The 18,926-nt window shown below is 33.2% G+C and overlaps 1 protein-coding gene across 1 annotated transcript; it reads right to left on the reverse strand.

The window, feature by feature from the left end:
- Positions 1-10,009: 10,009 nt before the first annotated feature.
- Positions 10,010-18,530, reverse strand: HisCl1 (Histamine-gated chloride channel subunit 1). Its single transcript, XM_085202418.1, has 10 exons — positions 18,404-18,530; positions 16,539-16,576; positions 14,812-15,017; positions 14,145-14,328; positions 13,536-13,762; positions 12,991-13,073; positions 12,349-12,483; positions 11,723-11,899; positions 10,649-10,854; positions 10,010-10,227 (listed from the first exon to the last, which is right to left on the reverse strand). The coding sequence occupies exons 3-10, from the start codon at positions 14,895-14,897 to the stop codon at positions 10,054-10,056; spliced, it is 1,272 nt and encodes a 423-aa protein (XP_085058544.1). The 5' UTR covers positions 14,898-15,017; positions 16,539-16,576; positions 18,404-18,530; the 3' UTR covers positions 10,010-10,053.
- Positions 18,531-18,926: the final 396 nt, after the last annotated feature.

Consider the following 18,926-nt stretch of genomic DNA (forward strand, 5'->3'; position numbering starts at 1 on the left):
CGGAACACAATTCTGGGCTCGATTCCAGAGCGAAGAAAATGGAAATATTAAATATTTCATTTCTCCGAGTAGAAATCGTACCTACCTATTTGGATTGCACTGCTTTAATACTAGGCTCGTTCTGCCTATCCTGATTATTGCTAAAACAAGGAATCAAGGAACACATTCAATAATTGAATAAATCACGTTGACACATACACGCGTAGTGTTGATTCATTCTCACGATTCATCTGCAGAAATGTTAGTAACGTCCTGTCAATCTTTTATAAATTGGCCAAGAGTCAGATTTCGGCAGAAAGGTCGCGGACCTCGGATGACACAAGCGGGACGTTGTCCCCCTAACTGGCCGCTAAGTATCATTGGAACTGATTTGTTTACAAGATACCTTTCGAGATGTTTGTAGATGTTACGAATTTGGTAAATTTTAGAAGTGTCCGGACGTTGAGGATCGTAAATGTATCGAATCGATTTCATGTTAAGGAGGATTCTTACGTGAGGCAATCAGTGTTATCCAAGGGATGCGAGATCATATCAATCAAAGTCAAAGAAGTCAATAATTATTGTAATATTAACAATACAGACAATAATCGGATATTAAAAGTTGAAATTGAAACCTATATTTTTTTCTTTAAAAAATATATTAAGGATATTCAATAAGGATTTATCATATAAAAATTCAAAATAAACTGGTATCTTATCAAAACACCAGGCTAATTAATCTTTTATTCAGCCTACACTGACCTGTCACCGAAAAACGAATGTCCACCAGCACAATTAATGCCAATATTGCAACCACATGTGGATTATCCATCAAATTCTACGTGAAATGTTTGTTTATAACAATTTGAACCTTACAATTTTGTAATAGAATTTAAATTAATTATTTTCTCAAGTTCGTAGCCAGAGTTCGAGTGCCTGTGTTCAAAGTCACCGCTGACGAGTGACGATATCATAGTAGTGAACAGATAATTTGCTATTCTAAGAATCTTTACAATTCTTTTTCTTTAGTACAAGGATTCTCTTATGTACATAATATTTCACGATATATTGAACTAAATTACTATGTATTTATTACTAACATGTCTCCTTATCTTTTCTCGTATTCATACAACTTTACCTCCTCCTTATTGTGTTTTTCCTCTTCTTCTTTCCTTATTCTTAAGGATTTTTTGCTTTACGCAAGAAAATACTTGCTGCTTTAGCATAGCAGGGTAGGCAGAGAACCTAGTGTTAACACAAACATTCTGTGACCCATGGACTGACTAATATTCAAGATATTACTTATTAACAAAGCGAGGAAATAAACATTGTTCTTCTCTTTTCCCTGAGCTGACATTGTAGCCAAAAACCACTAAGAATTATACATAAATATCCATAATAGGATTATTCTGATTAGCTATATATGAAACCTATATTATGAACATACACATAGGCCTCGAGCTATCTTCGAATTCACAATCATCAACAATTCCAATGGTCATTCACTTCATAAAGAGCATTGGTCAAAACAATCGTTGGTTACATCCAGCTCGTATGTAGAATGATTGAAGGGATGCGATTTCATTCCCACGACGAAGGAACGGATGTTCGCGGTCACTACCAGAGATGCTTGGCTTAGTGATGTCCGATCACTATGTGGGATATCGATGAATTATCATTATATATTAGGTATTTGAGTATATGTTACTTTAGAATTTGGCAAGAAATCGATTCGATATTTTGTTCTCCAGAACAGAGATACTCCTGTTTTAACTAAGTAAGTCTAAGTGCTTACCCTCATGTGCCTGTTATCACAAAGCTCGTTCCACCAGTCAACACATAGTTAGACTGAAATTGGGGAACGAAGTGTATCAGTCTCATTACCAGAACAAGGAAATGAAAATATTTAGTTTTTAATATTTAATCCTTATATTAAGCAAACCATTTAAATCATAATTAGCTTAAATATAACCTTGGGCCAACACTAAAATAAAATAATTTTATTCTGTCCAAATGACGTTTATAATCGGTAAACTGATAACCGTAAATCTGAGGTTAACGTTAGTTTACAGACGCCGCTCTGTCTGGATAGTCTATTGTATAGTGGATGGTCTACGTCGCTATGACAGTTTTATTTTCAATTTATTTGTATTTTAATTTAATAGATTGCTTGTTTAATAAAAATAACAAATATATAGGTGTAATAACAAATGTTTGAAGAACACATTATTTTTTTATCACTTATATGTCAGTGTTACCTCATGCTTTTACCATTCCAAAAAAATCCTTTTTTTTACTATGTTATTATAAAATTACTTTATGCAACAACACAGCTTTTGTACTTACATAATATATAATCTTTTATAAAAAATCTTCGGTTATTGACTGGCAAACAAAGATCAGCCGAAACTATGCAGCGCAAAACGCCGAAATACGGTACTTAGGACCCTTGGGGAGAATAAGGGGGCACTTTGAAATTATTTTATAAATTCCCATAAAAACAGGTTTTATTTCACATTTTCAATATAAAACTGACATCAATAAAAGTCCTGATACAATTTCAGCTTCATTCCAAGAACGGCGATGTTTCTTCCAACACTAATAAAGAATAGGGTCATTCGCCCTCAACAAATCATTTTTAATTATGTACATACATTCATACATCATTTCACATACACCGGTCTCTGAACTTCGCGGGAGGATGAGACCCATTTGGGAAATAGGTCAAAAGAAATTTCTGATCGCATACTTTTGCTTGGGATTTGGGTCAAGATGATTTTCAATTCTTTTATATATATACTCGTGTATATATTTTATGTGCAATTTTATAAGCGATAAAATTGTTAATATTTTAATATTACTTAGTTATATTTAATATTATTTAACAAAGAAAATATAAAAATAACTACCTAATTACTAACAACCAGATAGAAAGTACAACTATAAGGAATTTAAGATAAATTTTATTCTTTTATATAATCCAGTAGGTTTCAAAACTTTATATTAAGTAAATTTGTTTACGTCTGCCAAGCAACGCCAGGTGTAATGATTATAGGGACCGTCAAGATTTGCTCGCTACATCCCTGATTGTAGCAATCACAGCTATAAACGAGCCAAGGCTAGCGAAGGACAATGTTCACATCCGGTGCGCCACAGTGAGATAACCATATTAGAGGTCTTTCCTAGTAAATTTCTTATAAAAGTTATTTTACAGTATCTTTTTTAACCTTCATACTGTACTGTTCCGCCAAATTCTAAATAATATTATACAATTTTATATAATTGCTGGTTTTTGAATTAAAATTGTAGTTAAACTAGTTTCCTCATATCTTTCTTCTATTAAATATTGTTTTTTTAGCTCCATGCTCTATCCCACACATAGCAGGGTAGGCAGAGAGAAATTCTGAACCTAGTATTAAGATAATTCGTTCACATTAAGATATTTTCCGTCGAAGTGAAAAATAACGTAGTATAAATAGTAGTTAGTGCTGATGTGACTTCTAAATAACTCGTTCTAAAATTTCATTCATTCCTCCTAATCAATGTCCCAAAAAAAACAATCTCACGCCTAAATAATAAAAAAAATGATCTTTAACATGTATTATCTTATTTATTTAAATACGTCTCATTTATCTGAATTGATAAATTCATTAACAAAAATATAACGAGACGGACATGAGATTCCATTATTCCGAGATATGCCAGCCAAAGTAAAACAAATATGTTTTCTGTTTCGTATTTGCGTGGCGGATACGCAGAAAGGAAATATCTATTGAATTAGGTGGTGAGAAATTGTATCCTAGACTATATTTTGTCGACAATCACGAGAAATTTACAACTATAGCTATCAAAAAAATATGTAAATTCCATCAAATGTATTTTTTTTTACCTTCTATTCATTCTTTTATTATTATTTTTTTCATTTTCTCTTATTAATCTTTTATCATGCAAAAAGGGCCCTTTATATAAGGTATACCTAGACGATATCTGTAATGTAATATACGAAAATATTAAATTCCTTTCCTTACCTGTTTGAAAAAACATGCATATATGAAAACAAAATTTAACAAAAATTTAATTACCATAAAATGAGCACATCATGGCCACCCTCGTTCCAACGTACCTAATTCCCGTACAATGCCAATGCCATGAGAGAGAAAGGGGACTAATCAAGCTCTAATGCGACAGTTGTGAGTAACTGTCGTAACGTAATATTTGCACTGTTTTAACCAACTTTTAGATATAGATATTTGTATGTATTTGTATTTGAATTAGCTTACGTATTTTTAATGTGCCTCATGATTTTTTACGAAACCTTTCTCCAATATCACCGACGGTGTGTTATCAAAGATCAACCGAGGTCTCCCCACGCTTCTTACCACTCTCTTTTCCTCTGCTAAATCATTATTAAGGATTCAGAAAACTTTTCTTTGAAATTAATATGATTAGGTAATCTCTTTTAAATCCATATATATTATATACTATAGGAAACTACTACATAGTAGAAGTACATATGTTGTGCGATAAAGCGAGAAGTTAAGAAAAAAATAAAAACTCTAGAAGTGGCAAAGTTTTTTCAATTTGTTTGTTAATCAGAGGTAAAATAAAAATTAAATAAAAATAAAAAATTAATACTCGTAATCTACTCAACATTGCTAAATTAATAACATGTCATTCAATTTCACTGTCGGCTAAATATAACGGAAGCGACGCGTGCGGCCGCCCGCATCCACATCTATGCATGACATGACGCATGGGGGTGGGACGGACCCCACACGATTTGCACTAACGGTTCCTTCATATGAGCTTTGTAATTAAGATTAGAATAGAGAAGGAGAGATAATTGTTTTATGTTTGCAGAAACTCAAAATGTTGAGTTGAAGATGTCGTGGTGGTTGTGCGTTCGATACCCAATTGGGGATAATAACTTTTTTTACTTTTGTTTGGTAAAGAAGTGAGGCGTGCAATATCTCAAAAATTAGATGGAAAGAGGAGAATGGAGAATTTTAATACTAGGTTCCTTTTCAGTTAACAAGTTACCTAAATAATCTCTATTCCATATGAAGCAGGGAAGGATAGTGGGAACCTAGTTCTAAGATACTCCGTACCCCACTAAAAAAAGTATAACATTCCACCACAACCCATCTATCCCTTAAAATATGCGATAAAATACCCAATAAGTCAATGGAACAGCGTCGTCAGCGACATTTAACCCAGTAGAATTAATTATTTTTTTAGTTCTTTTTTTGTTTTTTTTTTCCCACTCTGATTAGACTAGATATAGAATTACATTTTTATACATATGTATATGTATAAAAATGTAATTAAATAAAATCACAAAAGCTTATTGTGATAATCTCATATTTCTATACACACTAACTATTGAAGTAAAATAAAAAATTGATCAATATACGGATTTGTTCATTTCAAATTCACATTGTAAGGGTTTCGCAAAACCGTTGCATATTTTCCGAGCGTCTTTGGTGAACTGCAGCGGGCACATAAAAGTACCGTTTTCGATTTTAAATATTAGGATGTGGATACATGTTTTATGTTGTTGTCATTATAATTATATTAAAAGCTTTTGTTTTGTTTTTAATTGAAAACTATGAATAAATTATTTCTATGCACTTGCTCTTTTTGTACTGTTATGTTACTTAAGGATATCTTATAATATTAGGGATACTTCCCCAAATTGGGACTGGATCAAGTAATGTGGGACTAGTGAATAGGTAGATGCAGGCCATTTCAATACTTCTTAAAAAAATGTTGCATTTATATATGTTATACGACCATACGTATATATTTTTTTTATTAAACGTATAAATATTTGAACGTGGCAGGACTCAAACCCGGGTTTCTTGAAAACCGTCCAAGTCTACATTTCTGCGTGTGCAAACTCTACCCACCGTACAATACTGCTACATTACGGTAATGATACGTGCAATTATGAGATCTCTGATAACTGACATTTCGGAAAACTTAATGCAGGATTCATGAAGTTATACAGAGGAATAGTGGCATTTAAATAAAAACATTATAATTTCAAAATAAAAGGAAAAAAAAGAAAAAATAGGTATTTTCATTATTATTTCATATTTTTGCGGGAAAGAAAGTTCTTTAAGTAAATACCTGAACAGTGCGTATCGTGTGTACAAACTTATACCAGGTTCTATTTTTAGTTTCATTCTGTAAGCTGTCGTTGAGATTTACGACTGTTTCTCTTGCTTCATATCTTTTTTGTCGCTTCGCCTTTTTAAGTGTACGCTAGTTGATTGTACTTGACTTTGTTTGTGTAATATTGACCATATTTTTACATATATTTTGGAATTTCATATCACAGAAAAACTTACTTATTGTAGAAAAAAATCAGCTTCACGCTGTATCCCGCACACAGCAGGGTAGACAGAGGGAACCTAGCGTTAAGACACTCCGTTCTCATTAAGACACTTCCTTTCCACACTTTTCGCCGTATTCTTCGTTACCAGAGCATAGAAATGAAAGTATTATTGAAATATTTTCTTTTCCACGAGTGGGAATCGAACCTATAACCTAACATGTTTACAGTCGCATGCTATGCAAATACCACCAAAATACTCAGACTTTTTTAATATAGAAAGAAAGACAGTTATATCTAATTTTAAACTGACTACAAACTTAATATGGGATCACCCAACAATCTAAGACAAACCAATTAATTTCTATACAATAACAAAATACATTAATCACCGTTATCAGTCCGTGTCTGTCCGTCTGTCAATATGATATTTATGCGTATCTCCTGACATTACGTTATTTATAATCATCATAATAGAATCTTTGTTGAATTTATAAATAACCACGCTGACGAGATAAATGTAGATCGTTAAATATATATTGACCTAGTGTTTATTATGTGTTTTATGGTTATTTTTGATAGATTTTTTTAAAAATAAAATGAAACTACGGCGTTAAGTTCCACTTCTCAACACGCAATGTTAGAAGTGTAACAACGAAAAATAATTCGTTCCTTCTTTTACTATTTTAGATATTTTCAAATATATTCTGTTAAAATTTTAATATTGTTTAAACATAAATTTATGCTTTTTGTATATAAACTGTACCTTGATCGACGATAGCACAAGTAGACCCAAATCCTATCCACCTATGTAGTTGATCCAACAAAGTCAAAGAAAGAGCAATTGCTGAAAAAACTGCCTGGCCTGGCCTGGCTATATATATTTTTAATTTTTTTTTTGTTCACGCGGCTACTAAAGTGGGTTTAAATTTCAATGATGGTAATCACTGGTATAAGCGTGATAAATGAAATTAAAAGACGGACAAACGTATTTGTTTCCCTGTATACAGTCATAAAACTTATTTGCAGCTTTATGAGAACTGACATTCACCTAAAAGTTTACAAGTTTATTGCCTTTGAAGGGAATAAGCAATAAAGTAAGTAATTTATAAATGGTACCTCTTAGTAAAATTTACGTTCTTAGTAAACGATTTTAACAGTGGTCTATGGAGCTGTCTATCAGTCGTCCTGAATTTGGGAGGTACCAATTTTGAGCCCAAAAAGACAGTCTTTACGTGGATTATTCCAGGCACTATGAGAAATCTTTTCTAACTGCTTTACTTACTAATATTAATTATTTTATTTTTTCATAAGTTCCTAACAATTTAGAGATACTCTAAATTAAGCTAAGCTAATTAAACAGCATTAAAATCCCTCATATCATTAGAAATATCAAAGAGTAAATCGAATCGAAGCAAATTTGACTTACACTATGTAAAGATTTACAGTTACATTGAAGACTCCATACGTGGTAGGTGGTCCACGGTTCAATGATTTTTTGATGTCAGTTTTTGTTAACATATATGTAAATCATAGGAAATGATTGTAATCTGGCCTCATGTTATAACTATATGTATAATTGAATAATATGGAATTGGAAAGTTATGACGCAAAACGAGTAACGCTGTTTGTATGTAAATAACATATTTCTCGAGAACTATTCTTAGACGGTATACATATATTGTAAAAGCCAATATTTTAAAATGAAAATACATATATGGAATTTTGAAGGCATTGCGGGTTGAGTGGCGAAATCAACACTGAACTTATTGTCTTGGTACCAGGGCAAAGAAATGAAAATATTAAATATTTGATTTCCTCGACCAGGAATCGAACCCACAAACTGCAGCAATTATAGTCACACGCCTGTGCTCTTGCGCCACGACTGGCCCCAGTCTGTCTGGATTTGTTAAATCTTACATCCGCCTGTCACCTCTGCCTACCCTACTATATGAGGGGTCAGTCTGATCTTGAACATATATTTTACATATATCTATATATACTTTTGTATATGTTTGTATATTAACAAAAATTCGAAGTGCATCCGTGCAGGTGTTCCGTCAGTCAGTCCACGTACTGTCTAGACGGTCGCTTGTATGCAAATGTATACAATTGTCCGATTTTCGGCTACCTAGCCATTTCGTATTCGGCGGTGGTGTGGATTAAGGCTAGATATTTATATGAATATTTTTGATTATTTTTCATAATATTTAATACGCTTTTAATTATGTTGGCCTTGAATATTCAGATCACTTCAGTGAAAATTAAAGTGGCGTAAGTTAACGCCGCGCTTTGCCCTGAGACCAGAACAAAGAAATGAAAATATTGACGCAACGCCTTTGGAGGCGGAAAGTGGTGAACGGAATTGTTTTAACGCTAGGTTTCCAGGTTCCCTCTGCCTACACTGCTGTCTCAGGGATACAGCGGGAAGCTAAAAGAAATATTAATTTTTGTTGGCCAAAAAGAAGTAAAATTAATTTCTAAGTTTGTAAACGTCATATCACGTCAAGTTAGTAAACTAAATCGATGACACATATATCTTTTGAACTTGCCGTATTTATTAATATTTTTCCTTTATACAAATATGTATGTGGAAATTAGGGATAGGGTGTTACTGCAAATTAGGGATAGTCAGTCAGTCACTAGATCATATTTAATCTCTAATCAGGGAGTGGTTATAGTTCAATTGTTTTCATTCCCGCACTCTAAAATAACAAGATGCGGCGTTGAGCTCCGTCGTTCAAAAAACGGAATAGCAAAAAAATATATTTTTTAAACAACACTTCTCCTTAACGCATAATCAAAGTCTAGACTTCAAATAACAATATATTCAGAGGCATGCCTAATTTTAGTGTCCAATATCAGCTTCTAGCTACGTATCTATTATACAAGCAGTTGCTTCATGTACCTACTTAATATTCAATTTTTATTACGTTTGTATGTACATATATAATTTTACTAGAGACATTAATGGAAATCTTCTATATATGTAAATAATCCATATTATAATATTATACAGGTAAATAATGAATTTCATTGAACGTGTTATCTCAAAAGTACTAATTTGAATTGAAAAAATATTTTGTATTGCAAAAGGATTGCTAAGGATCGCTAAGGCATAGAAAAAAATGTTGCAAAAAAGGGAAAACTTTAGAGCTTCCGAGAGCATGGTGCAGAACTCTTAGTTATTTATTTAACCAAGGGGACAAAGTCACAGGCTAAAGTTAGTGTTAAATAGAACGTGTGTAATTTAAAATTTAAGCTCTAACACTGAATCGTCGAAATAGTCATGAAAAAATTAAATGTCTATTGATTTTTGGAGATTAAGGTTATTTTTTATCTTGGGAAAATCTAAAACCATAAGGGTCACAATTTCAACTGTCTAAATTTAAAAAATCAGCTTCACGCTGTATCCCGCACGCAGCAGGGTAGGCAGAGGGAACTTAGTGATAAGACACTCCGTTCAAATACCTATGTCATTGAGGATATCGATTTCTAAAAACAAGCAATGATCGGATCGTCATGACACTTAGTCTCTTTTCACTCTCTGCTTGTTAGCACTCTCTGCTTGTTAGTTTTTGTGATTGGGTGATTTGTACGTGCAACTAAAAATAAATATACTTGTAACCACATTATTAAACAAGTTTGACTTGACATTAGCCCTGTAAAAGAAAATAATTAAAACAAAAATGATAACCATTAAATTTCTAAATTTAATTAATATTAAACAAAGTGATTCACAAGAACGTAGACCAATAGACAACATTTAGTATGAAGAAAGAGAATGGGAAGAAGAAGCGGGAAAATCTGTCAATGTAGACGGCTGTCTCTCTACCGTTGCAGAACGTGTCGTATTGTGGTAGAGACGCTGATGTGCTGGCGCGAGGGTCCACCGAGTTGGGGAATATGTGCTGGAAATGAAAATGTTAATAAAGTAAAAATAAAAGTGAAATATCGCAGAACCGCACCTAGAACTTACTTACTGAAATTACTCGTTGCGAAACGGAGTAATATCAGTAAGTAAGTTCTAGGTTCTCTTTATTCTGCACGATATAAAAAAAATATGGCGTGGACCAGGGGCACAAGGGTGTGACTGTAACGTGACGGTTGTAGTTTCTATCCCCACTCGAGTGAATGAATAATTATTTCTTCATATTTCTTCGCTCTAGCACCAAGGCGAAAGACCTGCATTAAGTTCAGCTATTCAACACGCAGCGCCTTCAGAAATCGGCAAGAAACGGAGAACGGAGTGTCTTAACACTAGGTTCCCTCTGCCTAACCTGCAATGTGCGATATATTGCACGACGCTGAAAAAATCATAAATAAACTCACCTTATAAGCATCTAGCTCTCTACTCAAATCTTCATCAGAATATCCTTTCATGGCTTTAGTCGCGACCGGCCCCATGTAGTTGTTGACCACGGCGAACTCGAATAGCGAGAGGAAGACGAACACGGAGCACGAGGACATCCACACGTCTATGGCCTTCACGTACGACACTGGTGGTAGACTCTGTTGGGATTGGGTGTTTTGTGTGGCTGGGAACCAAAAATTATATATTAATAAGTTTAGGTGAAGTATTTAGGGATTGATACAGTATAAATAGCTTTTATAAGGAAAGTATAGAGTTCAGTCGTGGCGCAGCGGCACAAGCGTGTAACTGTAAACACGACTAGTTGTGGATTTGATTCCCACTCGAGGAAATGGAATATTAAATATTTTCATTTCTTCGTCCTACTGTCGCGGCGCGGAATTCCGCCATTCAACACGCAATGCCTCTTGAATTCAACGCAAAATGTGGAACGGAGTATCTTAACACTAGGTCCTCTGCATACCCTTATAATATGAATCTCTCCTTATAATATAAATACATCTAATTCACATACTTTAAAGTTTTTGAGAAAAAATGGCAATCATTACAAAAATAACAGAATTGTATAAAAATATTAAAGACAGAGGTCAGACAATGTCAATGCTAACAATAACAATTACATCGTGAATGACCCAAATTAATCGACAATTATTATTAATAGTAGAAACATATTTATTAGGGAGCAAGTTTCAGGGCTCTAATGACGCTAATTGAAGCTTAAAATATACGAAATATAATCAGATGGCTGGCTCAGGCCAGTCATAGTGCAGGGGCATACGTTATGTGTTCAATTTCCACTCAAGGAAATAAAATATTTAATTCTGGGTCGTTAAGTGGCGAAATTCAACGCCGCGCTTTGCCTCGTTACTAGAATATTTAATTTCCTCGAATTGGAACCGAACCCACAACCTGTCGTGTTTACAGTCCCACTTGTGCGCATGCGCCGCGACCGACTATGATTATCTATATCTATTACTAAATATTTCTACTGTTCTGCTACTTCTATTTCTACAATGTTATCTATTTCTATATACCTAAAGTCAAGAGCGACGTCACGCCCAAGGTGACCCTCGCAGGTATAGCTTCCGGTTTGATCCAAAAGGAAATCCAAGACATCACCACGATGAGAGCTGACGGTATGTAAGTGTGGAACAGATGGTAACCTAAACGTCGACGCAGGTTGAACACTACAGCGAGACATGTGAAGTTACCTGGAAGATGTTGTTAAAAAATTATTAAATACATTTATTTTAATATTATGAATAGAAATACAGACAAAAAAATAAAGTATTTGCTTATAAATCTTTGGAAAATATTGAACTGTTGTAATAAGAGTTTTATTTAAGGGTGAAGTATGAAAATTTTTCTTACACATTTCTTATAGAAGCAGTAATACAAGCAATTGTTACTTTGTTTTCCCTTTTTATCATTAAAATCTTTGCACTTTTAAATTGTCATGTAAATCTAAAAATAATTTAGCAGACACTTTATGTTAATACACTATTTAAAAAAAAAGATTATCATTTTCCATTAGAGACGCTGGTTTGAGTTTTGCTACGTTAAAATGTTTTTAAGTCTTCTAAAATGTTTTAGTTATATAATTAATTATAGATAAAGTTAAATATATAAATATTTTCATAACATTAATTTTTATTTTCACCTGTGGAATATTCAATGGTGCAGTCACTAGTGTAATTGTTGGATATATCGAGCTGGGGCAGTTCTATATCTGGATTCACCACTAAGGGATCTGTCAAGTTCCAAATGAAGACCAAGTCGTGGACCGTGTGTGATACTGAAAATATACTATATTATTATAGTAATTATGAAAATATTTTCCACAGTAAAGGAGAATTTGGTTAAATGAAATTTGTAGGTTTACGACGATATGACATTTTTCAATGAGCTTATTAACAGCAACAATTTTTCCATTTTTAAATACGACGAAATTTCCAATGTTATTAATTAGTTAATTTTTTAACCGACTTCTGTAAGAAAAGGAGGTTATCAATTCGACTGTATTTTTTTTATTTTTTTTTTTATTTTTTTTTATATTTGTTACCTCATAACTTTTAACTGGGTGAACCGATTTTGATTAAAAAAAAATATTTGAAGTCGGTGCCAAGTAAAACAAACAGGCTTAGTAATTAGAAATTGTAGTAAGCAGTAGTTTGACTCCGACTTCAAAATTATAAAATCTTTGTAAAATTATTTTTCACTTTTTAGTTCGTTGGTAGAAGTCGGTTTTTCTTTTTGTTAAAAATTAATTTTTAGGTAAACGTAACTAGGTATGGTAACTTACAGCTTTCAATCATCATAGAGCAGCTCTGGGTGTCGTGAGGATACGACTCGAACTTCATTGCACACGACAATACAAGCGTTAGTCTGGAATATTTGAGAAATATTATAAAACTTAAAGAATAAAAATGTTATTTAGTCTATATATATTTAGGATATAATCGATATGTGATAAATATGCTTAACTGTTTCTACGGCGAATTGCGAGTGTTTGCACGTGTTTCAGATTAACTGGACAGTGGAGTAATAGTGCTTAATGAAAGCTATTTTATAATGGTTTTAATTTATCATTCACCTTAAATATAATTTTAAAAAGTAACATCAAATGCCTTAAGCTACAAATTAAATTTGTATTTGTATGAAAGATCGAAGAGAAAATAAAATTGCGCGTATCAAAATTTTTGTTAGAATTCCAACTTAACTGAAGTTTGTAGCTACAGATAGTAAATAAAAAAAAAAAAAAAATGTTATCAAATGAGTGACTGATATATTTAGAGTTAAAAAAACTGTTTTTTTAACATTCTCTTTACAATTTCAGTACCGACTCACTTAGACATATAAAGCAGAGTTTTGTCATGATACAACCACAGGTAATGGTTAGGAATGCTCATCTCATGGAAGGTGACTTTCTTCGCGTTTTTGAAGAAGCAGTCAGGCCTCCAGATCTTGTTCAGCCAGTCCACATCCAGGATCCGGTACTCCTCGTGCATGTTCTCTGGTAAACGGAGGCGAGGGTCCCTCCATGATTGAGCTAGGAATATATCTGCTACGTATGTCTGAAATTTAAATTCGGTTAACTTAAATAAATTTATTTGCAAGAACGAAAGTTCTTAGTTTATTGGCGTTGCTTTTTTGTTTTAGGATTCAATAGAGTACTCATTTCTTGAAAATGTGTGCTCTTTTAACGCACATTTTTTTGTAGTTTGAATTTCAAGGCATTTATCTAGTTCCCGTAGGAACCCACAGTTGTACACAATTATGAAAGAAATAGTTTACATCTAATAAAATTTCATTTTTCATGTCTAGTTCAACGAAATGTATTGTTCAGTTCCCCTATACTCTATGTCATAAATATCTTTGGTAAGAAAATTAAGAGGTGAAGGAAGATTTTTCTTAGACATTTTCAAAGACAGAAATAAAAGAATATAGGTAACTAACCATACTCTCTTCATTTATAGAATCCAATGACAGTACTGTAACATGAAAGTACACTATAGTAGGTTGGCCGGCCAGCTTCGGCGCTCTGTTCTTGTCGTAATACTTCGCCTTCACTGGCAATATGTCCCTCAGAGATAGACTAGACTCTGATTTCAGTTCCACTTCCTGGAGTGTAGCGTTAGACCTGAAATAAAACATAGAAACATATTTATACAAATCGGCGGCGTTGAGTCTTGAGCCTTGCAATGCCTTCACAATTTTGTAGAAAATGGGGAACGGAGTGTCTTAACATTAGGTTCTCTCTGCCTAGCAGCAAAAAAAATTATATATTTAAACAAACCGAAAAGATCATTTTTCGTTTTACTACTTTTTTCCTTCATTACATTTTTCTTTTAAGTTTTAAAAAATTGTTTACAAAAATAAATTCTAATAATGCATACTATAACTAGAAAAAGATAAACTATGGGACATTTTAAATAATTATGCCTATTTAAGTTATAAAATTTAAAAAATGCTTTATAGTAGTTCTCTCAAAACATTCGCTGTTTTAAATAGGGCCATATACAGACAAAGAAAAATAAAAAAACACCCATTTTCCTGTTATAAAAAGTCAGAAGAAAAAAAAACAATGAAAACTTAAAAGCTTAAATCTCAAAAAGCTACTTACAGAAAAGTAACAGCGTGAACACGACTAGCATTCACCATCCGGAACAACAGTGGTAACAAAGGCAGCATAGTGACCTCCCACTTCATTTTGACCAAAAAATCACTTCACTTATCACTATCACCGTTTAGGCATTTCCATAGATTTACTTTATTTATTTTCTATAATCTTTTTTTCTATAAGCGCATCTTGTGAAGTCAAGTGAAGACTATTAGTAGGGGCGGCGAAGAGGGGACTTTGTGGAGTCATTCGAGCGCATCAGATTAAGATACTGGGGATTCCTTGTACTCGGTTACGTACTTCCACCAAATATGAGCTTCCTATGTATGGCCGCGCGTCTAGGATAAAGGATCAGATTAGTAAAAAAAAATTGATCATCGGACATTCTCGAGCGCGTCAGATTAAGATAGGGTAAGTTAGTTACATGCTAAATCGTGTATATTCCACTAATCTGACAATTCGAGAGTGACGCAAAGGAGGGAGAGGGCTCCAAAGTTGTAAAAAAAAAACGTTATCTGGACATTCTCGAGCGCGGCTAATTTTTTTTTTATTTTGAAGGGAATCATTCAAGGATTACGAAAAACATATAATCTGACAAATTCCACAAACCGAAGTAATAGAAATTGATTGATAAAGTTTAATATACCTAAGAATTGCATATATTCCTCTCACCGTATTTCTATTCCTATCGCACTCTTTTTTTTATTTATTGGTCCCTAACTCATCAATGAAGATGATAAATTAAAAAAAATACTTGAAAAAAAATTTTTTTTTTGTACTTTTTTTTATAAATACAAGTATTCTATTTCAAACATACATTCTTTTAGTTACATTCTATTTCTTGAGCTTTTCTATTGATTGCGTTCAATGAATAAAAAAATTGAGGCCAGTCGTGGCGCAGTGGTTACAAAGTGTGACAGTAAAACAGACTGGTTGTGGGTTCAATCTCCATTCCAGGAGATGAAATATTTATTGAAATTTATATTTCCATTTCTTCGCTCTGGTGTCGAGGCAAAACAGTGACGTTAAGTGCTGCTACTCAACACTCAATGCCTTCAAAATTTGGCAGAAAGTGGGGAACAGAGTGTCTTAACCTTAGGTTCCCTCTGCCTACCCTGCTGTGTGCGGGATACAACGTAAAGCTGACTTGTTTCTTGTATTGGTTTAAAAAAATATTAATAATTGTCAGATTAAGCAAGTCCCTTCAGATAATCGTCTGATTTTGAGATATCACGTCTAGGGCATGAAGATGAACCATATATATCTTAATCTGACGCGCTCGAGTATTTCAAGATGACGATTTTTTTTTGCATTTTCAAACAACGATTACGAGCTTGCGTCACATCCAAATCGTCAGATTATTACATAAGAGCTTTTTTTTAGGTTCACTTAACACCCCCTTAGAAAATCTGACGCGCTCGATAATATTTTTTTTTTTGCCATTTTTAACTCTTACGTACGACCACCTCCACCACGGAAACTGTCAGATTAACATATTTTCATGCTTAAGAAGACGTAGGCAATTGATGATATCAATATCTGACGCGCTCGAGTATGTCCATGGAACAGTTTTTTTTTACATTTTTGAAAATCTATAACCCCTCAACCCACCGGTGAAACGAAATTTTTTATATGACATTTTTTTCTTGTTATCATCTAAGCTTCGCAACCCAATAGGTCTCCATGACGCTCGAGTGACTCCACAGTTTGCTGCTTCGCCTCCCTAACTATATACGACGTTAGCTGTAATCTTTTTAGAAGGAGTTACCTAACGTATATATAAATGCATTAACACGTGTACTTGGACATGCAGAAAAGATTGTATTAAAAATGGTAAATCTTGTAAAATATTCTTTTATAATATATTCTTTTGTTACGACGTAAATGCTACAATGGACACTATGGGCACTATTGAATTATTGTCAAAGTAGTAAAATTTTAAAGTATTTAGTACTCGGGTGGGGTAGGTATGGTAAATTTTAAATGGTACTTCGAATATCCTATACTTCTAGACTAAGTGTTTGGTCAAGATTTTCGCTGGTATATTATATTATATATTTATATTTGAGAAAAAAATAAGATTCTATGTCGGGTTCTAATATATACTAAACTCCTAAAGCATTACATCCTCTACATTTTATTCAAGTCAAAAGTTTAGACTCCACGAGTGTTTGTATGTTAGGCTTTAGGTGAAAGTTGTTTCATAATATACAAGAAAGAAAATTACATTGCAAAAAATATTTGTTATATAAGGAAAAGTGAAGATTTCACTTGATTTTTTTACGTACCTGCAGCCTATGTTATATTCACACGAGTTTGTGTGCTATATACATAATAGAGCTCGTCCTGGATTTCTACTGTTAGGGTGACAAGCTTGGTTTGGTGGTAAATATTATTTATTCAGAAATTTGCATGCAAAAAGTGGAGACTTAAAGGGTAACAAATAACATTGTTCTATTGTATTTTATGGAACTTATAATTAATTCATAGAAAAGAGAAATCATTTTTTTAAAAATTCATATATATGATTACACGATAACGTAACTCTAGAAACTGACAAAATATTTTTCTTCCTTATTTTCTTTAATGAGTGGTGTAGCTCGTTACCAGAACTAGGAAACGACCCTTGTACCTCTGCGCTAGGACTGCCTATATATATATATTTTATAATTATTGAAAATACATCGTATATATAAAAAAACGATAATATTTCAGTATTCTTTAATAGTAAAGTAAGACTGCATCAAAACTGGTTGTACTTAGTCGATCAGTTATACGGTTTCTTAGCCTAGACACATTAATGCGGACTACGGTAATGTCACTGTGTAACACTAGTGGAACGTTCCGGGCTTTGGTCATCTGTTTTTTTTTTATTTGAAGTTATAGTAGTTTATTTTATGCTAACTATATATTTTATTGGTGGGGATTACGTTTTTAGGAACATGTAACTTTATTTTCAGCTCTCTACATGCAGTGGTTTTAGTTAGTCACTTCTTTATATATATAGAGAGATTAGATTTGCTTTTTTTAAATTATATTTACGGAAAACAAAGAAAATATTAACAGTTTTATAATGCAAATTTGATCTGTATTGACTATTAATATAACTCAACATACCTATATAATAAATTCAACATACCTATATATATCCGCATTAATTTTACTGTGTTAATAATATTACACTACTAAATTTAAAATTGTTTTCTGAATTTCAATATACCAATTTATTACTGTCAATTTGTTAAGAAAAACTGAACGTAAAAGTGATAATATGTTTCTCTCTAGCTCTGGCTCTAGTAAGAAGAGAAAGCGTTGAGTTCCTTCTCTATACACAATGTCTAGAAATTGGACGCAATGTGTCAAAAATGGGGAATGGAGAACGTGAGAAGCGGACTGTCATAACACATTGGGATCCCTCTGCCTTCCCAATGCATATACAAGCAAGCAAGCAAGATCAAGCGAGAAGCTAAAAGAAAACACGAAATACGATAACAAAACTTCATCTTCTTTCTTAATTTTAACACTCACTTATCACTTCAAATTCTAAATAGGATTCTATATTAATTAAGAAATTTAAAAAAATGTAATTATGTACATTGACTTTATAAGGGTTCCCTATTAAGGCCGCGTTATAATCACCCTCGCTTAGCACTGATATTAATTAACACTATCTACTCGAAATAATGAAAATTTTATAATATAGCGTGGTCATATTGACTTCTGACCAGCGACTGAAGGAAAACGCTGTAAAGTTTATAGTTTGGTACAAGTTAAGAGTTCAGGCGGAGCGGGTAGCGTTTAGCGTGGCGTTAGGGGGATAATTGTACGATAGTAAACATGACAGACTGAGAGTAAAACGTAACTTTAAATTCCGCCACAGAATCGGGCGCAGTACGGGGAAAAAAAGTATGTATAATGAGAAAGGAGTATTTTAACACTACGTGTTCATATTCCCGCTGTCTGTATTGCTATGTACGCGATACAATATACAGATAAAAACTAATATGGTATAGTCTTGGTGTTAAGATACTCCGATCCCATCAAAACACTTCTAATCCCCACTTTCCGGCGAATTGTGCAGGCACTGCGTGTTGAATGTCGTAACTCATCGCCACGAT

This window comes from Heliconius melpomene, chromosome 18, assembly GCF_056956725.1.
Source record: "Heliconius melpomene rosina isolate 202511_hmr_F chromosome 18, ASM5695672v1, whole genome shotgun sequence".
Taxonomy (NCBI): domain Eukaryota; kingdom Metazoa; phylum Arthropoda; class Insecta; order Lepidoptera; family Nymphalidae; genus Heliconius; species Heliconius melpomene.